The following is a 27,670-nucleotide window of genomic DNA, read 5'->3' as shown; positions in this document are numbered from 1 at the left end:
TAATCTTTCTAATTGTTTATGATTTACCCAGAGGTGAGAGATGTATACATTGTGTGTACACTGAGCTTTGGGCACACCTATTTAGTAGTGTGTTGCTTCTTCTTTGGCGCTCAGAATAACATTATTGACCTGGACATGATTCTACAAATGTAGATTGTATGTGCGAATGTTGTACCTTGCAGAAATAACTGCATTGTGCACTTGCTGTAAATTGGGTCCTGGGACTGTGCAGACCACTGAAGCATTGAGAACTCGCTGTCCTGTTCCTGTATGCATTCAGTGACGGAACATGCCTTGTGACGTGATGCATTATCATGCTGGAAGTGTCCATCCGCATGTGGATAAACTGTAGCTATGAAGGGATAAACTTGTCAGCAACAATGTTTGGATGTGCTGTGCCATTCAGGGGGGCCTACATGTCTGCCAGGGCAATATTCTCCCACTCCATTGCACTGCCACTACTGGCTTGTATTGTTGGCACCAAACAGAGTGGTTTTATGGATTTATGTTACTTGTGCCAAATTCTTATCCTTCCATCTGCTTGATACATTTTAGCGGGAAACTCTTGCACTTCTCAGCAGTCCACGGCTGAGTCTTCTGTGCCTCCTGGAAACAAGCTTTCTTGTTTATTGCTGTCAGCTCAGGAACACAATGTCTTTGGCTATCAGAGTCCATTTGAGACAAAGTCTGTCAAGTGTTGCTTTCTGGGTTTAAATTTTATAGATCAGCATTGATTGTGAATGGAATGATCCTGTTAGTTGGCTGTCTGCTTGCACAGTTCTCACCATTCTTCATCAATCCTTCTGGTCCACAACCTAAACTGTACCAGTAACCGCTGGTAGTTGGAAGATGCTAGACCCAGCACACCTAGAGCCAGCTGTCATACCATCATCAGTCACTAAGGGTGCTAATTTTTCCATTTCCAATGCACAGTAAACCTCTACTTGAAGCTGGTCAGCTTGATTTACACCACATACAGCAGGCATGTGGGGTATGACATGTGGGAGTGCACAATTTGTGCTAAGATGGAGGTATATACCAAATAAATTGCAAACTCTGTTTGCTCTCTTTCCATCTCTCTCTCTCAAACACAAAGAATTTGACTGTAATTAATATAAATATTATTAAAATATATATACTGTATAATCACCACTTCCTTTCAGCATGCACCTTTCACCAATGTCCATATAACCTTTTGTGGTGTCACCTATTGGTCAATGATTTGTAAATAACTTTGCTTGCCTTGTACATGTTGCACCTCCCTCTTTTGAATGTGGATTAGTAGTCTGCTCTTGCATGTGTGGAGCACAGCTTGGCTTCTGCAGTGACACCTGGTCCTGTCATTCTTTAAAGAAGAATGCTCAAAGCAATGTGGATCACAATACCAGGCTGGCAGCCCACAGCTTGCAGCCCCTTTGACAACAAACCTTATCACATGGATGAAAGTGAGAAGTCACTCAATGTCCATATTCAAAGGAGACAAGTTAGCATCAGTGTTTGTGTGGGCTGGTAGTGTTTGTCTGTTTATGCTGTGTATGTCTGTATGGTTTTGCTTTAAACAAGTGTACAGCCACACATAGTGATTGATAAATGCCAGTGACTCCAAGGTTTTTTTGAACATTTCACAAAAACGTGGTTTGGATTAATTATGAAATGGAATCCCCTGATGCCACCATTATTGATTGCGTAATTCGACAATGTTTGATAATTGCAATCTAAAACTGCATCGTATATTTATTTATAGTACCAAGGTGCACTGCCATCATAATATAACACTATTAGGTGAAAAGTTTCTGAAGATGAAAAATAGTGGGTTTGGAGCACCAACACAGAGCTGCAGCTCTATCTCCTCCTTTGCGGTATCAGCTAAAATAAATTAGTCATAATAATTATTTACATTTGTGTTGTAATAGCCAAGTCATTGTCTTATCATTTGGTTCCGAAAACATAGAAAATGATCATTAATGTAAGTAGTGTGGAAGGAGCACAAGTAATGGCGTGAGTTAATGGGAGTTATATATAAAAGATGATCTAAGCTTTTGGAATGAAAGCAGAGTTTTTCTTATACAGGTTGCTGTGTAGAGACGTACTCTGCTATTTTTCTGCTTTTATTTTGAAGCAGAAAGGTTTTCTGTATAATACATTTTGAGAGGATTTTAGAAATGAGACAACTCTTCACAATGATGTATCTAAGCATGGATTGGATTTATTATGAAATAGAAAGTCAAAGTTATTTATAAAGCCCATTTTACAATAGTCATTATCACAAATCAGCTTTACAGATGTCTGAGCCCAAGATCCCAGTGAGCAAGCCATAGGCAACAGTGGCAAGGAAAACTCCCCACCAGAAGCCATTACTAGTTATCTAATGCTGTCAATACTTGTTTCATAGTATAATTTTACAGTTGTCTCCACCTAATTTAGAAGATTCATCTTTAGTTGGGTTAGCATTTTTTGATAAATGGTAGTTTATACAGTGTAATATAAGTATTTGTATGCACGTTGGAACTGTTTATTTTTTTCCACACACATTCTAGTATCAGGTTCATACAAAGAGGGGGAAATGTTTTGAAATCACCTGAGGTTTGTCATCTGCCTGTTAGAGTAAATATCAGTGCATTGTGTCTGATTGCAAGTCTTTTTATCTTGATTGGTGCTAATGAGAGCCAGCCAGGTTATCTCTCTCAGGACTATACCAGACGGTGTTTGTGGGTGTGGGTGGATGTGTGAGTGTGCTTCACACATGCTCTTTTGCATTTGTGCAATTAGAAGGCAAGGTTTTTTTTGGTTTATTTACTTTACATTACAATCTTTAGCTTTAGGAGAAAGAAGTGACCAAAAAAGTTAATTATATTTAACGTAAGCAGTGTACAGTAATTTTATATTTCAAATTCCAGAACTTGCTGTTACCTTGATAATTACACCGACTGCTCAGAAAAGTGGAAACCCTCCTTAATATAGCAATACAAGACCACCTTTATTCCTGGTAAGAGCTTCTACGCAAGGACCCTGCAGTCCTGATATTAAAGCTAATAATGCTTCATTTAGCTGGCCAAGGATAATGCACATACACTGCCTACACATAATACACATGAACTGTTCAAAGTGACTGACATTTGAGGTTTATGGTAATCAGGTAAATAATATTTCCATCTTAATGTTCTTCAGACCATACCTGGACAAATTCTTTCACTATCTCTACTGCAGCAATTAAAATAACTATCATACTTTATGTAGACCATAACACTCTAATGGTGCACTTGCATTCAGGAGTGATGCTGATGAACTCCTTAATGAGGGCTTGGACTTAAATAAGATCCAAAATGCCACTGTGTACATGTATTAATGCCAGGTGAGTTAATTGTTGATTAGGAGCAGCGTTAAATGCTGCTGTCTCAGTAGCAGCTGAGTGTTACGACTCTGTCTAGGTGGTGTGGTTGCAACAGCAATGTGATAAGACTGGTAGCAGGATGGTATGTGGATTAGACTGGACTGGTAGATGATGTGAAACTTTGTGTATTGAATGGTGAACATGTATAATTGCCAACATAACAAACAAAACCTACACTACCAAAAGAAACACCACAACTAAGTAAATTATACAGGACAAAAATAAAATACAATCCTACACTAACTCCTTGACAATTAAACAGACAATAACCCCAAACCCAAACAAACAGGCACCACTTCTTACAATCAGTAACTATACATATAAACATAGATGAAATGTTCACAATCATAAACAAAACACAGGGAATGCTCACATGCAGATCTATACATACACAAACACACGCTAACTAGGGATATCACAAGATGAGGTAAGCACAGCCAAGATTATAAACTCAAAAATCATACACCATCAATTCAAGTATGAGCTTGGGCAAGCTGCCGTCTTCTTCCAGTGGGGTACTTATATAGGCCACAGCAATCACTCAAGGAAGGGCGGGACCAGCAACGAGGTGTACAGGCACTCCCAAATCCTGATCTGGACCAGGAGCGCAATGCAGCAGTCCAGGAGTGTATCAGGAGACTGTAGGCCCAACATCTGCTAGCTGATCAAGGTCTTTATTCTGCTCCCTCTCATTTGGGTTGACTGTGGGGATTGTGTTGCTGTTGGGGATTGAACTGCTGGAAATCAAAATCGATTTTACTTTATTGGAACTCTTGAAAAAAAATCTGAAAAAGTTAAATTTCTATAAAACTGTTAATTCATTAATCATATATACATCCTGCAACTACAACAAACCTCAACTTGTACAAAATCTTTTGGGCAATGCATGGATCAATTTCTTCGAATCTTGCAGACGGAAATAGGGTCTCGTTCATTCTATATTCCTTAACTGATGTATTGCAGTGTAAGAGAAAATGCCTTTTAGCAGCATTGTTAATCAGAGTCTAGACATGACCCTCAAACTCAGTTATGACAGACAAGATTATACTTGAAATACAGAAAAACAATCGAATATGTGCAGCGCAGAGTTAAATGGCAGAATTTTGCCTTTTTTTCTTTTGCTATGTAGCTGTGTCAAATGGGAACATGTACAGATCAAAACTGTGTAAAAATGCAAAGATCACTAAACACTAACATTACGTTGTCACTTTATGGAGTTACTGACACTGCTGATGTTTTGGAAGTTATTTGAGGCTCAAGCATCTTCCTAACTAAATGTTAGCATTGCGTGACTTATCGAGAGAGACTGGCCAATCAACTTTCCCATCTTACTTTTTTACTGGACCCGGGTCATCTGGCCATTGATGTATTGAACCATCTAACAACATAAAATCAAATGCAAACTCCATCCTTCAGCCAATATAGATAGAGTTCTATGCACAAAATACATTATATTTATAACTTACACAATCCTGAAAGTAGGTGGTGCTGCAGCACCCTCAGCATCCCTGCTTCTTGTATCCCTGACTGATGATTTCCACCTATTTGTATTCATTATGGGCATTCTATAGTGAGTGCCAGATGGAACAAGAAGAAAATCCAAGTGGAGGATAGCCTGGGTCTTACACCCAGCCCTTCTGTCACAAAGCTCAACCAGACTCCTCTGCTGTACTCCAGTGCTGTTGCTAGCTTGGTTGATAATACTATGCGAGTTCTTATGTTAAATACCAGCAGATCACTAGAATACATAAGACAGGCTCTATAAAGGGGGTTGTAAAACATTGCCATTAAGGCTTTATCAATATTAAAGATCCTAAGCTTCCACAAGCTAAACATGCTGTTTACACAGAGAAAAACCCTGGGGTTGAAAACACAACAATTTATTGACTATTATTGTACCTAGCTACTTACAGTAATTAACCCACTGAACCTCCTCCTGCTTTGATAATGATTTTGTCCTGAGCATTGGGGTTTTGTAAAAAAAAAAAATCAAGGAGCATACCTTTTAAGTTTTAGATACACTTATGTGTAAAAAAAAAACAAAAAAAAAACAAAAAAAAAAAACTCCTGACACCTTTTGATGAAATAATCCATGACAGGACTATGGCCCTTTTCATCCTCGGACAGGAGACTTACAATGACGGTGTCATCGACAAATTTCACTATGTGTATGTTACTGCAACAGTAAGAGGAGAGAGTACACAGCTGTGATCTAGAGGATTACTTTTTTTTTTTTTTTTTTTTTGTTCTGAAAAACATGCCATTATCCATTAGGTTCTGTTAGTTAAAAAGTTTGTTTCCGTTCTGCCATGTCATGATCCATGCCAGAATTAGCTGTGAGCATGACTGGGTTGTGTTAAATGCAGAGAAAAAATTAATAAAGAACATTCCTGGACAAGTTACTGAAATATATTACTGAAACTCTGCAGAGTGGCAGGTGCATCCTCTATCCCTTATTTGGGTCAATATGCAAATTTAAATGGATCTAACAAACTCAGATTTCTTCAGTAAGCTTGTCTAAACCCTAGGGACATTTTAATTTTTGGAACTGCTGCCACAATTTTTCCACAATTTTGGTACTGTCTGCATATTAAAGGACAACTCAAATAATTGGATCCAACTGATCTGCACAGTATTTAAGATGACTACATCCTATTCCATTGGGGTTGGGAATCTTCCTTACTTTAAAATATTTGAATGTTGTGATCACATTTTATATCAACAAAGTTGTGTCCACCATTACCAATATTGTCCTTCTCCTGCTTCAAAACTTAAGTAAAACTTGGAGTGAAAAGGTACTCCTAGACTATTAAAGTATATTTTAATATTAAATATATTTTGGATGTGACTCAAGTTTCAAGTCAAGTTTGGTTTAATTGTCACATACATAGTCATAAAACAGTATAACTCGCAGTGAAATGGTTTTAGAGTGCTCTTTCACCAGTGTATTCCACAAGCCTCTGATAGTGATTTATCAAATTTATTTGACCCTGCCCCTGCAATTTTCTTGGCAAAAGAAGCACAGTCCTGATTTCTATAAAGTGATCAATGAGTTCCTGCAATGGCGAGGAAGGTAAAGCAGGACCCAAGTGCAGAGTTGAGCAATGTTGATGGAAATTCCAAAGGCATCAATGTGATAATGTTCCATGGTCAGTAAGCTGGGAGATGAAACAAAACCAAGTGTTGCCTCCCAGTGAGGCAATGTTGGGGCTGGGTAAACTCGTGTTGCTGCAGGTAAGCAGGCAGAGAGTCACCCAATGATAGAGTCATACATCAAGCCATCACTTGCTCACTGTATCCTGAGCAGAGACTGAACAAAAACAGAAACAAAACAACATGGCAATAGCTCTATGGGAACCACAACCCCAGAAGGGTGAACCATGACAATGCCACAGTACAGTTTTAAAAGCTTGACTAATACTTCACCTTTCAGCAGAACATCCCAAGCACAAGGCCAGAGCAGCAAAGGAGAGGCTGACCAACAAAAAGATGAATGTTATACAATGGCCATCTCATAGGCCAGACTTCCATCTGTGGCACTATTTGAAAATTGCAGTTTACAAACATTATCCAACCAACCTGGAAAATCTGGAGTAAATTACTATGAAAAATGGAGGGGGGAAATCACCGCTGGTAGAAATGTGCTCCAGCAGACTATTATGGTTCTAAAGGGTTTGAATACTTATGCAAGCAGCATATTTCAATTCTTCCTTTTTATAAAGATCTGCTGACTAATAGAAAATCGGTTCTGAAAATTACTTTTAGAGGATATTGTTTTGCAATAAATATACTGGTGTAGAACAGTCCGTGCAAGTGTCATTTGTTATCCAAATGAAAAACTATGAATTTTAAAGGAGTTGATTACTTTTGTTAGACACTGTTCATGTCTAAAAATCAGCTTGTTTAAATATTATTGCACATTGGTTAAACCAGTTGAAATATACCTTACAACTAACACACTTGGACCAAAATTATGGAAAATTGCTGCAATTGTTAGCCTTCAATGCAGATTTTAATTCTAAATTAAAATATCGTAGACACTCATCATTGTAAACACTGCAACACCAGCAACCTCATTTACTCCCAATGTTCCTCACAATCTCAGATAATGGTGGCAGGAGGACTCTGGTACTGCGAATCTGCTCTCCAGGAAGCTGAATTCATCTAAGCTTTAGCATCCCTCCACTCACTACTCTTCCTGGCTCTAACAGAGACTTGGATTACCCCTGGGAAGTCACTGACTCTGGCTACCTTTTCATTCACCTATTCAGCACGGTGTCTTGGTAGGGGTGGTGGCCCAGGTTTACTGTTGTCTCGCAAGTGGCTTGTTTCCCCACTTTCCTTCTCCACTCTTTCAATCTCTTCTTTCACATTTTAGTGTCTTTCTCCACTAAACTTCACCCTATTGTCATCTAGCACCCTCTGGGTTCCATAGATAACTTCATCAATGAGCTTGACGCCCTGTTGAGTCAATTTTCCATCAAAGGAAACCCACTCATTCTCCTCAGTGATTTCAGCCTTCCATCAGACAATCTACATTCCACCTGCGTCCTTCCTCTGTTGTTGTCATATGACCTCACCCTCAACCAGTCTCTTCTGACTGATTTTCACACAGACCACCACAGCACCAGACATTGCAGTCACCCCCATCACTCTCTCAGGCCATCACTTTCTATCCTTCTCTTTCTCCTTCCCTACTCATTCTACCCACACCTGTCCCACATGTTTTTCATCCTTTTGTCACAACCTGTGTTTCATCACTTGTCTACCCTTCCTCTTACTGACTCTCTTTTTCTCTCTCCCTAGATGCAGTTACTAATACGTTCCTTCCTACACTCTCCTCGTCAATGAATCTTCTATGCCCTCTCTCCTCCAGTCCTGCAAGATCTGTCCCTCCTGTCCCTTGACTAATGGAAGCACTGTGCTGGCTGCACTGGAGAGAACTAAGAACTGCATATGGGCAGTGGAGGAAAATTCACTTCGATTCAGATCTCAGTTCCTACCAGTCTCCCCTTTTCAAGTTGTCACTAGGAGTAAAATCTGCAGTCATCGTACTACAGAGGAAAATTTGAATCAGCATCTGATCCACATAAACTCTTAATCCCCCCTCCCCCTCCTACCTCTTCTCTTACGTCTGAGGATTTCATCACCTTCTTGAAGCAGAAGGCTTCAGCAATCTACCAGTCCTTTCCTCTGTTCCCACTCTTCCCACAATCTGCCATCATCAACAACTCCTTACCTCTGGACATGTACCTACTGCGTTCAAGTCCACCAGGGTGGTACCAGTCCTAAAAAAGTTCACACTCGTCAGCAACATAACCATTTACAGACTTTTCTCATTTCTCTCATTCCTCTCAAAAGTTCTTGAATGAGCAGTCTGCAATCAGTTGTCTCTCTTCCTCACCCAGAATCAGCTCCCTGATCCTCATCAGTCTGACTACAAATTGGCATATTCAAAAGACATAGTCCTCATAGCAGTGTCAGAGAAACATCATACTACCAAAACTCTCATCTGTCCTGATTCTTATGGACCTTTCAGTAGCCTTTGACACTGTCCTCTCCAGCCTCAGTTTGATTCGCTCCACATGGGAAGGTTCCAGTCCTATGTGGAAAGTGCTGTCTGGTATCATGGAGAGGATCCACATCCAGTCCATTTAGACTCTCCAATGGTGTCCCCTAAGGCTCAGCGCTAGGCCCTCTTTTCTTTGTATACTCACTCTCTTCATGATATTAAATATTCTCATGACACTTCCTTCTCACCTGACACAGGTTTCCAGCCATATCTCAGCTTGCTTGACTGACATTGCATCATGGATGATGGCCCATCAATTGAAGCTTAACCCCAGCAAAACAGAGCTTCTGTACACCCACAGGAACTGCCAATCCTCACATGACCTCACAGTTTCTTTCGAGAACTCTATGGTATCTTCATATGAAGCTGCTCGTTGCCTGGGCATAACTTTGGACAACCAGTTGTTGTTCTCAACTCAGGTTTCAAACCTGACATGGTGTTGCAAATTTCTCCTTTGTAACCATACTAAGGATTCAGCCCTTTCTCTCACAGGAAGCTACCCAAGCTACCCAGGTGCTTGTGCAGTCTCTTGTCATCTCAAAGCTGGACTACTGTACCTGTTACTTGCTGGTCTTCCTCTACGGGCCATCAAACTTCAACAACTGATCCTCCAGAATGCTGCAGCACAACTAGTCTTCAGTCTTCCAAAGTTCACAGGTCACTACACTGCCTTGGTCCATTCAGTGGCTTCCAGTAGTTGCAGACACAGATTAAAAGTACATCTCCGCTTGAAACACCATGCTTCAAGTCTCATTGAAGACTATTCTCTGTCCCCTAGCTCCTAGATGGTGGAACGAACTTCCACTGGCAGAGTCCCTTGGAGTTTTCAAACACACTGAAGATTTGACTATTAGTGAAATATTTAAAAGACCATTGATCCTGCACCTGTGTTAAGTAACAAACTAGTACTTATTGAGTGGTATTGTTTGTTATTGCACTTTCTTGAATGATATAGAGCTTACACTTATATTGCACTTCTAGGTTTTGGCATCAATTCCTTTATTTTAGTTGTATTCTAGTTCAACGGTATCTTGAACTCTAACCTACTGTACTGGCTGGGATATATTCTATGAGTAGATGACAAAGATGACAAACCTTTATAAGTTGCTTTGGATAAGTGAAAAATGCTAACTGCCAAAAATGTAAAGGTAATATAAATGTGCTCAACACCAATTATGCATTCTTTAAAGTTCACAGTTGACAAGTATGTTGAATTAAAACTTTAAAATTGTCTCATCATTTGTGACATTGGTTTTCTTACTGAGCATTTCAGTAGCCAGATGAAAGGCAGTGCAAAGGCAACTTACTTTAGGAATTAATGAGTGGGTCAGGGTTTGTGTTAAATAATGAAGGTTCAATGCTACATTAAAAAAAAAACCTGCTAGTTAACGAATTATAAATGAATAGAATAAAGCGCATAGCTTTATGAAGATGTTGGGGAAAGTCAGGCTTGTTCAGTGGTCTTCGTCCTGGCACCCCTGCTCATTGCTCCAAAGGCTTTCAGAGTCATTTACACCATGCTTTATGTCCATTTTTGGCAATTCATCCACATGCAGTGTTAGTTCAGAGTAATTGTGGACATGGTGTTGATGATGTTGCATGCACCTGTTTTTGTGCAGATACACAGTTGACCAGTGAGGCCTGACACCTTGTGCAGGAACAGGTTTTTTTTTGTTGTTGTTTTTGTTTCACTGCCTACATTTGATGGTATGTGTGTTGTGTTCTGTCATATTCCAATGCTCATTATGATAGGCTGCACAAAACAAATGTTTAAACGGTTAGATTTTTGATTTGCTAGACAGTGAGTGCTGCTTATTGCTTGACTTCATCTTACCCAGTTGCTCAAGAAACGGCCATTGAGGGTAAACATATCACTGGGCATTGTGTAATGCTCAAAACATTAGTAAAGTCACCATTACATATGCACAAACTTAAATGTGAACAGTGTTGTTTGCCAGACACATTCAGGAATGGTAATAATATACACATGGTGAAATGTGTGAAAAACATTCCCATGGTGAAAAAAATTTACCAACATGAATAAATTAGAAACACTTTGTGGGTGTTTAGTTAGAGATTACTGTCACACAATTTGTGTTAGCCATCCATAGCCAGAAGCTAGTTTACATGCACTGCTATTAGCTGGATATAGTTTTACTTTCAGTCCAGCAGTGACACCGATGCATATAAAAACTCCAATGCCACAGGTTGTCCCAATACACTCATAACCAGCACAGCATCCACTGCTTTGTAAAAGTGGATAGCTCAGATCCAGGCAGTAAAGGACTTTCCAGGATTTTATTCCTGAACTTGTATGTTATCATGTCACTTTGTGTTGAACAGGAATGAACAGGGTTAAAGGAAGCCTGACAAATTGTGCATGGAAACAGGGTTCCAGTGTTGCACATACCTATAAATGTATCTCTGATGGGTGTACCTAATTAAGCTGCCAGAGAGTGTATGTGCAAAATAGCTGTATGAAAAAAATGATAAACACATGTCAGGTGCATATTGTTATCACATTGTTCATTTGCACTATGACTCATAAGAAAATCCTGCATTGAAAAGCTAAAATGGTGTGCATTGCAATATGAAATCGGAAAGGTAGTTTTCAGAATGGCCTTAACACTGGACTTGCAAGCCATTAGGACTGCACATCACATTGCGCTGCATTCTGACCTCTTGGAAGTGAAGGGCCAATTTTTTGTGTTAGGCTTGCTGCATTTCCCTCACCATGTGTTATCAGTAATGTTCAGTTTTGTATTTACCAGCTTTCATGACCGACTCTGATATGAGGGCTCCACGCTACAGCAAGGACATGTGTAGTGAGAAAAAAAAGCAGATCTGAAGGTGGGTGTACCAGAGCAGGAATCTGGTACTAGAAACAAAGTGTTTACTGAAGACAGTGAACTACTCTGATACATTAACCAGAGATATGGAAAACGGGCAGTTTAAAATAATAGTTTGACAACTAAGCATAGTAAAGATGGGCACTACTTTTTTTTGGTATGTTTAGCCACAGATGTTTGGCAATATGGTAAAAATGTGAAAAAGTAAAAAGTCTTTCTCAGCCCACAGAGATCTTCTTGGATTACCGATTTGCAAATCAGACCTAAAAGGAAAACCTTAAGTAATTTAATTTTGAATATTTTGAATATTCTCATTTTGATTCGTGTCATTACCCAGGTGCAGAATCATGAAACAAATCAATGAAATTGTTTTCTATACTCTCAGAGTTATGGTAATTAATTGTGATTAATTCAATGCCATCTTTATGCATGACATCTCCACAGTTTGCCTTTAACTAAATTATTAAAATACATTGCAATTATTCATTATTAAATGAATCCTAATTTTATGTAACTTACTGTGTAGTTCCACACAGTAACCACATAAGAACTGATAAACTGCTCTGACTTTATATGAAAATAAATCTAGTCTAGAATATGAATGCAATGTAACCTACAGTACAAAGCATCACATGCTAATTCACATGGGAAACCACAATGTGAAGTCATCTTGTATAAATACATTTCCAGCATCTCTTGAGTCTGCAGATAAATAAATATATGATAAATGATGTGGAAAGCCATTAAACTAGTTAGTGCTAGATCTCAGGGACAAGCAGATCAAGTCCCATTGACACATATCTACACTGTATTTACTGTGGGTGTTTAAGTAGCGTGTGTATACTATGTATCTTATAATACATATAATTTTACCATTGCTCTTGCCACTCTGTGGGAAAGACATTGACATCTGAACATCACACCATAATGTGCATAATTCAAACAGATAAGCAACCCAAGGGATGACAAAGGAAATGCTGAGGCCAGCAATACATCCTTTAGATTTTGTGCTCATATAGATTTATGAATCAAAATAAGTATAGTGAATAATTTTTACTCTCTGAGTGTTGTCACTGTGCTTATGTGGCCAAATTAAATATCCTCTGTCCATAACCTGCACGTTGGTGATGGTCATTACAGCTAGGAAAAGCTGTGGCCCCTTGCTGAAAATATCCTGCACCAGTCACAAGTACGATAATCATACGCCCCTTTGAGTAATGCAAATCCTTTAATGTGCTACTACTGCTTGTAAGAAAAAGTGTACAGTAATGCAGGAAGGTGATGGATAGTGATATACAACAACCTGTTCCTATCCATCTCCTTAAATAGCTAATAAACAGTAAAGTGGTAAGAAGTCTGTCACACTTAGAAACAAACATCCAAAAAATGAAAGGTCTTGAACGTCAAATGTCACTGTAAAAGTATTGCACCCTTTTTTTTTCCAGAGAACGTGCTCTGAATTAAGACATGGACTACTGGTGGTGGGGGTGGGGGTTGTACAACAGATCCAACAGGAGAGGTGCCAAACCCAAGACTAGTTTTATGTCCCTTAATAATGCTTACTACTGCTATAGTGTCTCTAAGCCTAATGACTACTCCATAATGACTTAATGACTTAATGGTTTCTGGATTGAAATTTAAAATTACACCAGAGGGAGGCTTTTCTCTTTTTATTTAAGGATAAAGGCTTTAAAGCACCTCATTGAGGATTTATGTTCAAGTTGTTTTTCTGAAAAATTTTACACATTTGTTTGTAATGTTACTGTAACCTCATGATGATGATGATGATGATGATGATGATGGGATACATTCACTTTATCACAGACATCTGCAAAGAAATGTCCAGAGTGAGCCAAGTACCTGCTGTCTACTTTTGAATCGGGTTTGCCCTGGGGCTACCGCGCTTTGTGTGCAGAACACTGACGTTTGGAGTGGGCACTCAATTTATTCCACCTAATGAATGGAAATAACATTCATTGCCTCATTTTATTTCATGACTTATTTTAGCACATTGTTTACACATTGTTTACATTCACCAAGCTGAAGGGAATTCAGAGGCAAAAAATGCATAATGCTTTAGAAGGTTTGCTGCTGCAGCTTTTGCGTGTCCTGCAGTGCTCCCAAGTGTTTCCCAAGTGTCCTTTTGACCAACTCCTATCAAGCAGCTAGTCTTTAGGAACATGATACCAAATTGTCATTATTAATTGTTCAGGAAAATTATCTAGATCAGTTATTTGTGCCTGAGTGACAGCTAGCCCCGCACAGCAAGACTTTTCTTTATATACTTTTAAACAATGAATCTTAATTAGTGCCTGTCCAAGTCTGAAAGGAAGATGAGGGGAAAGAGAGAGGAAAAGTAAAAGAGGGAGGGAAGAAGGGAGGCAAAGGCAAAGAATGTAATTGCGGTGTTCTGTGATGGCCTTCTCAACCCTTCCACTCTCACTCTCGCTTCATTCACCACTGGCCATACTATTTATAGCCCAACCTACCTCAGTAACATATTTAGTAACTTGTTTAGACATGGTAGTCATTGAGAAGTGAGCTTTACAGCACCATGTGACGACACAAATGACGGTAGTCTCAGGACTGCATGACGCACACTTCAAATGTAGGAGACCGAACAACAATGAAATAAGATGGCACTAATAATATGGAAAGCCAGCAAAAGAATAAAAGGAAAATGGAAAATTACAACAGAGTAAGTGTGGTGAGGGAAGAAATGCCTCAAAAAGAGAGAGGGAGAGAGGTACAAATGGGAGAGAAAAAAAATCTCAAGAGGAAAAATAAATTGCAGTTGAGGCCTTCGGATCCTTGTGCCTTTTTCATTACTGATCCCCTCTTTAAAAGACCTGGAACTCCATCATCTTTTTTCAAGAGAGAAAGACAGTGAGAGATATAGAGAGAGAAGTGAGAAAGATGGCAGAGGACAGAAAGGAAAAAAGAAAGTTGACTGGGGGTAGTGTGGATATAAAGCCAGACGGCTAATCTTATAATTGTTAAATATCATTTTTACTAAATTAGAGAGATGGGGTGGAGGTGTAATGTCTTGCCAGACACTCACAATGATGGAAAACTCCAGGGTGATTTAAAATGTGAAACCATTAACTTAATTTATTCAAAATATTGCAAATGAAGGTAAGATTTGTGTGTGTGTGTCTGTCTGTCTAGACAAAAGCTGAATAACACAGATGGTGCAATGGTAATTAAAAACTCTTGAGTGTGTGCCATCTGTAGCTCTAATGTCAGTGTAATGATGCCCGCAAAGACTACTAGAAATGGCAAATCAAAGAGAATATATTACTGGCTGATACTGTGGTTTCCACTTCTGTATCCAATCACAAGGTGTTCATCCTCTGTACAGCAGGATAAATCATCATCTTTCACACCAACACACATTCCTGATAATGGTGTGCTGAATGCTAGTCAGTAAAGTCCCAACAGTCCTTTTGTCCTTCAAGGGCACTGCACCAGTGATTGATCCAATGTGTCTCTATCTAATTTGCATAAGATTCACGCTTTTTTATGCTTAGGTCAGTCATCCAAATGGGCACTCTCTCAAGGTGATCGCACCTATGAATGTAATTATTCTGCAAAATATTTCAGATCACTATCTGTGATGAAGAGAATTAATTTTCCATCTTATAAGCCACGACATAATTATAGTTTAGTTTATTGGAGAGAGAATTGGAAGAAGCTCAGAGCATACATTACAATTGCATCTTTTATTGGACAACAGATGATGTTACATCACAATGTTTACATGATCCCTCTGCCCTAATAAACATGCTTTGTGTTTCTGAGAGAAACCCAACTTTTTAATCATCACAATTCATATTCTGCCTGCTACCAAGCAGATGCATTCTGTGTAGATTAGTGAAGCTCAGTGGGGACATTGTGCAAATGCAGGAGGTCACGCTGACCTGCCTGTGACTGGAGGAGCCTCTGGTAACCGATGAGCCATTGGTACATGGCACTAGGGTTTGCCATTTACATTCTCAATGAAAAATGCTGGCTGTTGTTTATGGAGATGTGCAGCAAACAGTTCTTTGGTCAAAATGCTGTTAAATGAGTACTTTGACGTAATTGGTGGGCTCATGGTGTCTGGAAGGAGAGGTCTGCTACAGGTTGTTACTAGTTGTGTTTTTGGCTCATATGACTTCCTCTCCTTTCTGGCTTGGACCTGACCAAGGTGATGGGCATGACGTCTCCATGACGCAACCAGAATGGCATTCTTATATTCTTATCACTGAGTTAAATATGTTTGAATGAATTTAAAATAGATGAATGGAACATTCAAAAAAGATCTTTTTAACATAGATTTGTTGAGTTATTAAAGCTCCATGTAAAATGTACATCATTTTACACTTCAAATACAATGTCAAGTGTTTTGTCTATGAAGTTTTGATGATGGACGTAGACAGATGAAAAAGCTTCCCTTTCATGTCAGTAACATTAACCTAATTTTTTGGCTTTAAACAGGCTTTTTTAAATCGTCGCTTATACCATAGGAAACTGAATAAATGATCAGAAGTGTGTCCAGAGAGAGTATTTTGTTTTGTTTCGTTTTTTTGAGTGAGGTGACTGCATTTCTCACTAACTCTGCAATCTTTGATCATAATGAAGAAAGGACTTTCTTTGAAACCCCCGTCTTTTTTTTTTTTCCTCCATCTATTCCTTGCTGTCGTGTTTACCTATGTTCTGACCTTGGACTGTGTTGTAGTATATCCAGCAATATTCATACCACTAATGCATGAGTCATCTCACTTGAGGAGTTTATTGCTTTCCATTTTCCAGGTTCGGATCACATCTAGAGTCCAATAATTGCCCATTTCATTTCTGTCCCAGAAAGGACCCTATAGTGCACAAACAAATTGTTCCTGAATACGTATGACATTTTCTAAAATGCAAAGGTCTTAAATGCAGTGAAATGTCATAGTAATCAAAAGCAAGTAAAATCCCCATTTACCTAATTTCAGGTTTTAGTCATATTAAAGTTCTGCTGTTATTTCTCTTGGAAAACGTGGTGTATATGTGCTTTTGAAAATACAAGCCAAGCCACTGACATTCACTGAACCAAAGCCAGAAGGGCACAAAACATGCCATTTCTGATTCTGAAGTGAAAAATGAAGTGAAAAGATATTTTTTTCTTTTTTGTGTTGTAGAATAAAGTGCTGAACATCGATGGAGTGAAGGTTAAACTACAGGTGAGAAAAATGTATTCTATGTTGTATAATTATAAATAATTAACCTTATACAAATATGTGATGAAAAATGTATTTGATGGACTGATTTGCCTCAGTGATATATATATATATATATATATATATATATATATATATATATATAAAATATTGTGTGTGTGTGTGTGTGTGTGTGTGTGTGTGTATCACAATGGTGTGCAGTCAGGCCTTTCTAACCCTTCAGAGAAAAATAAAATGGATGGAAAAAATGATATAAACAAAAAATGTTTTCATGTAGGCTATTTTACATATTTTTGGTTACTGTAGGATACTGGTCTGTCCAAGCACAATACTAATCAAAACTGTTCATTAGTATGACTGCAAGGACTCGCAGCTGTGTATATGCTTACATGCCTATTTGGTGATATTTTGAGAGGTTCTGTAATGATTAGGGAATCAACAGGATATCTGACCAGTGAACATTGATTTTCACTACAGGGGTGGGCCTATAGCAGCCTGGCCTATAGCAATGTTCTGAAGAGGGGACTACGGCATTATTAGTAAGATGCCACTCTGTCTTAGTCTGCTAACTTACAAGTGAGACATGCATTATAGCATACCTAATTGAAAAGTTTTTTGAAAGCTACACTTCAAAGAAAATCTGACCATAAATGTGCACTGTCAGCCATCTTCATCTATAAATCTTAGCCAGTAAGGAAAGTTCTGTACTTAGTTTCTGTAAGATGAACTGTAAGAGCTATGCCTGGCTAACAACGATCATGCAGCATAAATACCACTTATGTCAACTTGCATTTTGAGCACTGCTGAAGAGTATTTTGGAATCCAAACACATAATAGGAGGGCTGGGGTGGTGATAGGATTTGGGGTGGTGATAGGAGGGCTGGGATGATTGTGTGCAGAAGGAGTACCTGCTTTATGCACGGCACCCTAAATGTTTACCAAATAATGCAAAAGCCAGAATTTGTGTAAAATGATTTATCCAGCATTACTGATATTAGTAGATAACTGTACATTCCATAACAATGCCTGCAATATCCCATATAATTCCTTTTGAATATAGATTATTCAGATAGATCACATAGATTATATTATTAGATTATTTAGATTATATAGCAAGATGATATGATGATACATGCTGTGTGGCCCACTTTCTTGGTTTACAGCACAATATGCTGTAACAAAATAAACACACACATTCACATACAAAGTTTATAGGTAATAAAACTTGCATAGACATGTTCACATACACACATTTAAACATACATACATATATACACACATGCACACATTCATACACATTTTGTGAGTTACTCCATAGCAACAACGTTTTAAAAAACTCACCCATTTAAATTTTAAATGTGGGCTAAAATAGACTAATGTAGGCATAATGTATAGGGTAAGAACATGTTGCATGTAGCAGTATAATCTAGGTATAATGTATAGTGTAAGAGCATGTTGTACATGTCTGATTGGCATTTTGAGACAATACAGGCATGAATGATTTTCCAATCAGAGTCACAAGTATTAAGTAAAAATGCAGTGACACTGAAGAGGCTTTGTTTTCAGCTCACTGAAGCGCAGTGAAGGACCAAGGGAACCTATGTTTGTTTGTTTGTTTGTTTGTTTGTTTTTACAGCACATATACTGATGTCTGTCTGGACATGAAAATAGCAGCTTGTGTGCAATACTTTTATTCTGATGGTGGGAAAGGTCATCACTGCATGTGTTAATGATTCGCCTTAGTTGCAAACCTCTAGTCTTGGTTTGAGGCGCTGTGCTTGCACCAGTATAGTGCACATGATGGACAGTTCCTCAGTATGAATGTCTCTCTCTTCTGCATCTAATCAGTCTGTTAAATGACCCGTTCTGATTGTGTGCTCCATGTGTGCTGAGAGAGCAATATGCAGATAGAGTGGGCTCCGTAGCAGGTGTGATGGAAAATATTATTCGATCATGTATTATCATGTGATTCATATGAAATGATTCATATATAATCATGTTAATCCTTTCCATCATATAATCCTATATGAATAGTTTAGTCTGCATACTCTGTCTCTGTATATTGTGTGAACAAACGACTGTTGGAATGTTGCTTTATGACCTGCATGTGTTGTGACCTGCAGGTGTCGTAAAGAGGGATTAGGCTTTTGTTGTCTTGCAAATGGTGTCTGTCCTTTGAAGTGTTCTGGCATATGCAGGAATGTTCATCGCGATAAGGAGCAGGGAGTGCATAAACAAGATCACAGCGCACCCCTCCCTGGGGAGGGGGTTGAAGTTTAGATATAAGGAGTAGAGTCAGTCTACCCCTTTAGAGCTTTTGCTTCAGAGCATTAGCTCTCACACAGCTGTGTTTTGTATGTCCTATTTTCTTTATTAAATTTAAAAATCACACCTTCATGGGTAAAATGTCTCGGGGTGTAAGGGCTGGTTATGGGAAAACTCATAATGAGATCTTTGTGTTATAGAAATAATATTGGGTTCCTTGAAAGTAACTATATAAATATACCTTCATTCATTCATTCATTCATTCATGGTATGTGATGCTCTTGAAGGAAGATAACTGAAGAAGAGGTTTGAGTCAAAGAGGTTTGGGTGCCAATGACAGCAATGATCTCGACATGTTCTTTCTCATCTGTAGATCTGGGACACAGCCGGGCAAGAAAGGTTCAGAAGTGTGACACATGCCTACTACCGAGACGCTCACGGTGAGTTCTACCCACCTGACAGATGAAGGCTGACGCATGTTTTGGCAGAGACACACTGCCAGTATTTGCACTGTTAGAGATCACTCAGAGCTGGAAGTCTGATCGGCTTCTCTGTTCAAGCGGAACACTGAGAGGAATAAGTGGCTTTATCTGTAGAATATACCGAGAAGCTTTTACTGTAGAATTTTTTCTTTAGTCAGTTCTTCTTGATGCCCTCTCATTGCCTTTCTGGTGTATTGAATAGTCAGTAGAGCTTTTGAGCCCAACTGTGTGTGTGTGTGTGTGTGTGTGTGTGTGTGTGTGTGTGTGTGTGAGGGAGGGAGAGAGAGAGAGAAAAATGGAGAATGAAACAACATGGATAGAGATGTCCTGTCTTTATGTAAGACCACTCCAAGAATAGCTCAGTTTTCCTGCTGAAGACTGAATGTGTACCACCTGATGTGTTTAGCCCCACAGCTCATCACCAGGTTGTCTCTGTTTTCAAATACAACACACACGCATACACACACACAAGCACATGTACACGCACACACACATACGTGGAACCTGGACCTGATGAAGAACAACTGTGCACATGCTTGAATTAGGTATAGGGACTGCAAAACCTTATGGATATGTTTGGATATGTTTCATTGTGCAAATGGCGGATTTTTTTTAACAAGTGTATAGAAATGTGCTCTTATCTGCAGTCTATCTGGTTCTATCTACCACTTATTCCCAAATTTCCTCCAGCAGCTACAGTGGTAGTACTACGCATAGGAAGAGTACACAGACACACTCAGTACTCTACACAGGAAGAGTACACACAAACACCCACACCAGTTTATTAGGTATACCTCCCACCTTCCTACTTATTGTACCTTATGTCCATTAAGACAGGTAACATCATCAAATAGATAAATGACAAATCAGCCAAACCAGCATTTCTAGCCTTACTTGATATACAGCTGACCATTACAAATGCAAAATAAATGACATTAGTAACCTTGACCATGGCATGATGGCTACCTCTGGGTTTACCAGCTCTAGTACCATCCCAAATGCCATGCCATCCTGTGTGTCTACAGTGGATGCAGGGGCAGCAAAACTTGACCAAGAAGTTGCCATGTCAAATTTTGTTATAAGCAGCACAAAGATGTGGAGCCTGACACAAATCTCTTTTTGTGCTACAAATCAGTGGTGGCATGGTATGGGAATGCTACCCTGACACATGTTATGGCCCCCTGATGTCCACTGAATAATGGATGGCATGGTGTATGCCAGCGACCAAGTTTATACCTTGGTGAGGAGAGTTCACACTTGGATGGACACTTCCAGTGCAATCATGCACCATTTCACAAAGGCATGTATTGTCAGTGGATATGTCAAGGAAAATCTCAGTGACTTTTCATTGTTGAAGTGTCCCACCTAGTACTCGGGTCTCAACCCTAGCAAGCTTCTCTGGATGAAGTGTAAACATCTGTTCATATCTGATGTGCAGGTGTCCAGTTGGCAGCAGCTGTACAGTGCTGTCAACTGTGCATGGTACAACATTTCTTGTACAACTCTTTTGCACTCATGTTACACTGAAGATAAAATGCGGCCCAGTCCATTGATGGATATGTCAACTTAATGGAATGACATCTGGACGTACAACCCCTTCCGCTTAGTGTGGCTGGTCTGCGCTATTTCCAACTGTTATGCAGACTAGTACTAGGGGTCAAATTGTCTAAGAGGGTTTTTTAAACAGTATGCATGGGTTATGGAGTATGTTTGGATCATGTCTAATGTGACATTGATCTTGTTTCAGTTGATAGTTCCTTTGTGATGCCCTTTAGTCAGGCCTTTTGTAGGGTTTCAACTACGGATAGACTTTATGACTTGTAATGTCAGAGCACCTCCTCTGCTTCAACTACCTTTACATCAGCTGTTGACACTTTTCTAGTTTCTTACCAATTGCTGTGCAGTAAGAGAAGCTAGAATGTTGCTGACAGTAGCTCCATTCCTGAATCAGAGTGCATTTCCACTTTTTAGTGATATTTTGTTCTGTAGTTTATGAAATGATCATCAGTATCAGTGTCAGTTGTGATGACTTCAGAGTATTTAAGAACATACAACAGAGAACATAAAGCGAGACAATAAAGTCAGAATAAAATAGAATAAAGGCTGGAATAAAGTCAGGTTAGGCTTAATCCCTTGCACCTCACAGACGTGCTATTGTGCTAGGTATAATTTAACCAGTGTCTTAAGAACAACCCATCTAAGGTTTGAGAAGAAATAACAATAATATTATGAGTATGCATATCCACAGTGCTGTCGTAGCCGGTTGTTTACCATTTCGGGATGTATTGCAAAGTATTATAATTGTCTTATTTTTAATGGAACATTTTGTTCAGTCATATTAACAGTATGAGGTAAGTGAAGTGTAATCAAATCCCTATGCAACTGTCATTATTAATCAGAATTAATTATTTTTTGGTTGGCAAAACAAGGCAATGCTATCTGTTTCATTAAAATCTACTGTCAGAGCACTAAATCCAAATAAATAACGTCTGCTTCAGTTAGGATGTATGTATATCCAAACTGCATAAGTTTGGTTACTATATGTATTTCCTTATCACTGTTAAATATAGGTTGGAGCTGTTCCACTTTTAAAAGCATCACTCAGAGTAATGCAGGCTCATCTAGGTATCTTCCCCAATTATTTTAGAATTTCAGCTTAAAGATTTGAGATTCCAAATAAATAAACGTAACTTTAAATTGATCTTTTTTTCCCCATACACAAACTATGAGCATTTGATAGATTTGGAGGCAGAGGGACAAATCCTCACTCCTAAAATTGACATGTACATTTAAATAAGTAGTAATGATAAAGCCATAAATAAGTTCAAAATATATTAAAATATGTGTCTTACTTATCTTCTGTCACTAAAACCATCTGTGGCAACGGCGGGGGCCAGCAACCCCACTTGCGTCTCGAACCTGGGTTTTACAAGCAATAAATATGTGCCCTGCCCAAGACCAAAGAGCAAGCAGTTTGGCATAGCAACTATCACATCATCTTCTCTCCTTCAGGGGGTGATGGTCACCATACTGCCTTCCCTTTCAGGGCACGCACACCTCCATGTCTCCACACTCCAACCCTTCATCAATCAGGGTCACACACATGAGGAGGTGAAATGGGTGCTCTGGCTGCTATGCCTTGGAGCTGGACCTGGGGTAGAGACCCAGCTATGGCCGTTGTCTTTTAGCCTTCGTCACACGATCATTATTTGTGAATTGAGCCGAGTGTGAGCGAAATACTGAGCACAGCACTGGATGCTTACTGTAGCCTACTGCGCCACACAGAAGCCATCTTTGAGAATCAACAGAATAAGAGTATTTGAACCTAATTTTTAGTGATTAGCAGTGAGGAAATCAAATAAGGGAGGATAAAAGGCAAAGTATTCATTCAGAATTAAGGAGTCCTATTGTACAAACGTTTACCAGAAATGTGTTCATAAGAATGCAGGTGTCAAGTGTGTGAACTGAGAGTCTTGGTCTGACAGTGCCATCTTTCTAGCTCCCAGTCTTTATCCTTGTCTCCCTCTTCACTCTCCCCCTGAATAAACTGAATGACAGTATTTTGGGATGACTTTTGTGAAAGAATCAAATGGACTTTAAAATGATATGAATCAGGCTTTATAAAGATTTCTGATTGCAGTCCTTATTGAGCTGCAGCGCATATGTGCCTCTCCCACTCCTCTTTCCACTCTTAGATGGCAGTTTGTGAGAATGAATGCCTTTTTGCTCTCATACTCCACATTCACTGTTTACCCAAAATGTCTTTTTCAAAAGAAAGTACTCTGCTTGAACTTATAAGATGTTTTTGATCTTATAAAGGGAGAGGGCAAAAGTATGCATATTTTTATATATTTATATAGTACCCAGTGTTATAATGTGCCAGTTAATTGGAAGATGAGGGGCTGTCAAGAGGCATGTTTAAATGTTTTCAGTTCAGCCTTATTTTGACTATACTGTCTGACTTTGAGAAACCACAGTTCAGGAATAATTCTCTTTTTCAATAAGCAAAACTATACAAACCAGCAGTCATTGTAAGTTAATGATTCAAAATAAAATACTTTTCATGCTCTAGGGGATTTTACTGTGCTTCATCCAATATAGTTTTGATAGTATAATGTCTAAGGCTGTATTCAGTAAGCTGGCAGTTTAGGAAAAATGCAGCATTATGTAAAACTAAATGCCATCTTACCTGCCAACTAAATCCACTGCTGAATCAAGAAAAAAAATCAGAAAGAATTTATGCACAGCAAAATTCCCATTGTTACGCCTACAACCTTTATTAAGGATTAAGCAAGCATTAAATACCTAACCACTTTTAACAAAAATGTATTTATTCAACTTACTTACAGGACCAGTAACAATTGCCTTCAGAGCTTGTATGGCCAGATATTTCTATTCCTCTCTATTCACCTGTGGCTTATAAAAATAAGAAAATATTTTCATGGTTATAGATGAAATAAATCAGTTGCCAGAAAAATTCACTACTTCAGTAGACATTTTTCAGTAGTTCTGATATAGCCAGGTATACTTTGAACAAAGTGCTTAAAGTGCCATTGTCTAGACAGGGTGTTAAACTCAATGGGAAATTTAAATAGTCTCCTGTTTTCATTAAGGAGCTTGAAGTCTGAAAAGCATTGAAAAGCCCAGTAGGAGAATGTGGATTTGAGTCCTGGATGGAAGATGAAACACCTGATTCTGTAATTCTTCAAGTCCAAGATGCCCTTAAGATACCTCCATATTAATCTCACTCAGTAAATGTCATCTTTGTTAACTAGTCAAGCCAGCCGTCGGGCAGCTGGGTATTTTTACTTTTGCTCTTTAAAAGGGCAGATGGATCCTTTTGACAATATTACGTGCACTGAATATAGAAACAGTATGACTAGAGATTCAAAATACCATCTGTATGAAGGTTCCAAAAAAAAAAAGTTTAAAGTTATGAATTGTTCAAGTTAATTGGGCAGCAGGTGACGGAGTCGCTTCATGGGATTCAGATGATTGAATCGTTTCACGGGATTCAGGTATGAGACTCCGCTCTGGAAGAGCTTCGTAATTACTTGATGAGCAGTAGTATGCTAAAGCATAGGCACGTGCAAATGTCCAGGACCAGAAGCGAGAACCACCTCCTAGGGATTCCTCCTCAGGCAGCTGTCGTTTTAAGGTGTTCTGAAGGACTGCACATGTTACACAAGATAACAGTGCTTATGACTTCTTCAGCTCTCTCTGTGTTCCTTAAAACAAGAATTAATTTGCGCATAACGATGGAGCTTCACAGCAGTAATACAGCAAATGCGGCAGTCAAGCTGTTGCCTGTACTATTCATGATGGGTTTTGAGTTCCACTTAGCACATTTATTCAGGTTTGAATGGTGCGATGGAGCTGAAATGGTACCGTGGCAGAACTGCCCATGCTGTCATAGGATGCAGTAGTCTCGTGCTCCCATCATGCAGGTTTAGTTATTGTGTCTGTCAGGTTTACAGAGATATGCATATGGTCTCCAGGCTGTGGAATGTTGATAATGGCAACTTCCATTAAAACCTCTCAGCTGTGCGTGTGTGTGTGTGCGTGCATGTGTGCACGCACATGTCTGTTTATCAGTATGTTCTGTGAGGTGCAGCCTTTCACACCACAGGCTGTAATTACCACCCATTGTACATCCTTCATGGACCTGTCTCCTTAACCCTTCAAACAAATCTATAAATTGGCAAATGAAGGCCAAGTGGGGGGGTTGGAAAAATAATTCAGGAATAAACTGTTTACACTTTGTGTTCCTGTACCTCCTGTTCTAATAACATTTACTTCTGCTTTTTTCAGCTCTCCTTTTGTTGTATGATGTGACAAACAAAGCATCATTTGACAATATTCAGGTAAGACCCACCTTTTGTATATTTATAGCACTAATACAGGGAGTTAAGTTTCTTAAAGTTCATATTAAAAACTTAAACTTATAGTTAAAAATCTTTGTAAACCTTTGAGGAAAAAACAGATTTATTTTGAAATATGTTCTTTAAAGTTGGTCTGTACTTTTCAGTGTAACAGTAGTTGCAAGGTAATATTTGTCTGTCTATTTGTTGTGTGTGCACATAAAGGGATATTGTATCCAGTATTTGCATTCTGCATCAACACTAATATATGCATGCAGACTATTGAAAAATAAACTTGAATGGTCAGGCATCATTTTACTGGCTTCAGCACCAAAAAGTGTGATTTTGTTGGGTGGTTTGTTTCTGTGTGGTTTTTGGAGGTACTTATACATAGTCAGTTATTTTATTTTCCAGTAGGAATGTGTTACTCACTGATCCTTATCTCACACATTTGATAACGCATTTATGATTTTGTGTGTGTGTGTGTGTGTGTGTGTGTGTGTGTGTGTGTGTGTGTGTGTGTGTGTGTGTGTGTGTGTGTGTGTGTGTGCTTTAATACAGTCTCAGTTCATCTATCATATTAAGGATTAAACAACAAAATAAAAAACAAATTATACCTTCCCTTTACCAGATATTGCATGCCTGCGTCACAATAATAAAGGCAATGATCGGCAGTGAGATGCAGATTGTACTTTTAAATTTGTTTGCCTACAAGGCGAAATGCAATCAAAATTAAAAAAAATAGATTGTGTAAATTACAGCAACTAACTGCAAAAATACACAAATATCCATACTGATAAAATTATATCCAAAACCTCTTCATACAGCTAAAGTATCAGAGAATATGCTAGCTATATGAATTCATGATCGTATCTGAGGTACAGTGTACTACTGAGAGGTTTAAGGAGTTCATTTATTGAACTCAGTGGTTAAGGTAGTTGACTAGTAATCAGAAGGTTGTCAGTTCAAGCCCCACCACTGCCAAGTTGCCACTGTTGGGCCCCTGACCAAGACCCTTAACCCTCAATTGCTCAAGTTGTATTCAGACATAATTGTAAGTTGCTTTGGCTAAAAGCATCAGCTAAATGCCATAAATATAAATGCACTGCAGCAAAGTGAATAATTCCCCTCAGCAGCTGCTGGCTGCTTTGGTGAAATCATACAAAAATGTAAGGGAATTTAACAATCTAGACTAAAGTAATAAAGTGTGGTTAGTTTCTGCATGATAAAACATGGTGAAAATGGGCCAAGTATTGTAGGTTCTGTAGATCTTTGAACACATTGTTAAAAATTAGGTTGTTTATCCAACTTTATTTTCTCTTGAGTTTCAGCATGTGCCTTAATGGGCATGACACATTCCAAAAACATCTGCCACACAACATTCTGTAATTATCTGATGGCTAATGAGATTAGTTTCTCATTTGCATAAAGTTGAGAAATTCTTAATTTTCCCCCATGGCCTTTTGTAGCCAACACTGCACTCTCACTGCAGTGAAGTGAGGCTTTTTAAATTTTGCTTCCCATTCATTTTCCAGGCAGCAGTCTTGTGCAATCAGCTGTGATAACTGTAGATAGTTTTAGATCTCTAGTCTGCTAGTTATCCTCAACAGTCCAGTTTGTTAGCTTTTGGTCTAGGTTAGCAATACCAAGTTAATAGCTACTTGTGCCCCAAACCCCCTGCAGGAATTATGTATTATAATATATTATAGCTAATGGTCTATTATAAGTCAATTCTAAAAAGCAATATTTTTATTAGTGAATTGTTTACCATTGTGCTAAAAGTTTACTTTTTGTACTTGAACTTATTTGGAGCAGTAAGCTGTGTAATTTGGGTGTTTTTCATATTTATAATCTAAAATAACAAAATGTGGGAGAGGATGAAGATTTAGGAGTTAATAGTTTTGAGATTTTTTTTATATTTTGTGTTTCTCTGCCATAATGTAGCATGGATAATAAAACAAATTTGTAAGATCCATGCATTATACAGTATGAATCTAATGAAGTGGAATAATATGTAGATGATATTGCTCAAAACTAACCACTGTATTG

The 27,670-nt window shown here is 38.6% G+C and overlaps 1 protein-coding gene across 1 annotated transcript in view; it reads left to right on the top strand.

The window, feature by feature from the left end:
- The window catches only part of LOC113574258 (ras-related protein Rab-26), a 66,540-nt gene that overhangs the window by 8,282 nt on the left and 30,588 nt on the right, over window positions 1–27,670 (top strand). Inside the window, exons 4-6 of the mRNA XM_027005033.2 lie at window positions 16,975–17,016; window positions 19,652–19,718; window positions 25,572–25,624. Coding sequence (XP_026860834.2) covers window positions 16,975–17,016; window positions 19,652–19,718; window positions 25,572–25,624 — 162 coding nt within the window. The remainder of the gene's footprint in view (window positions 1–16,974; window positions 17,017–19,651; window positions 19,719–25,571; window positions 25,625–27,670) is intronic.

This window comes from Electrophorus electricus, chromosome 14 (genome assembly GCF_013358815.1).
Source record: "Electrophorus electricus isolate fEleEle1 chromosome 14, fEleEle1.pri, whole genome shotgun sequence".
In the NCBI taxonomy this organism is placed as follows: Eukaryota; Metazoa; Chordata; class Actinopteri; order Gymnotiformes; family Gymnotidae; genus Electrophorus; species Electrophorus electricus.
This window is presented reverse-complemented; position numbering and strand designations above follow the sequence as displayed.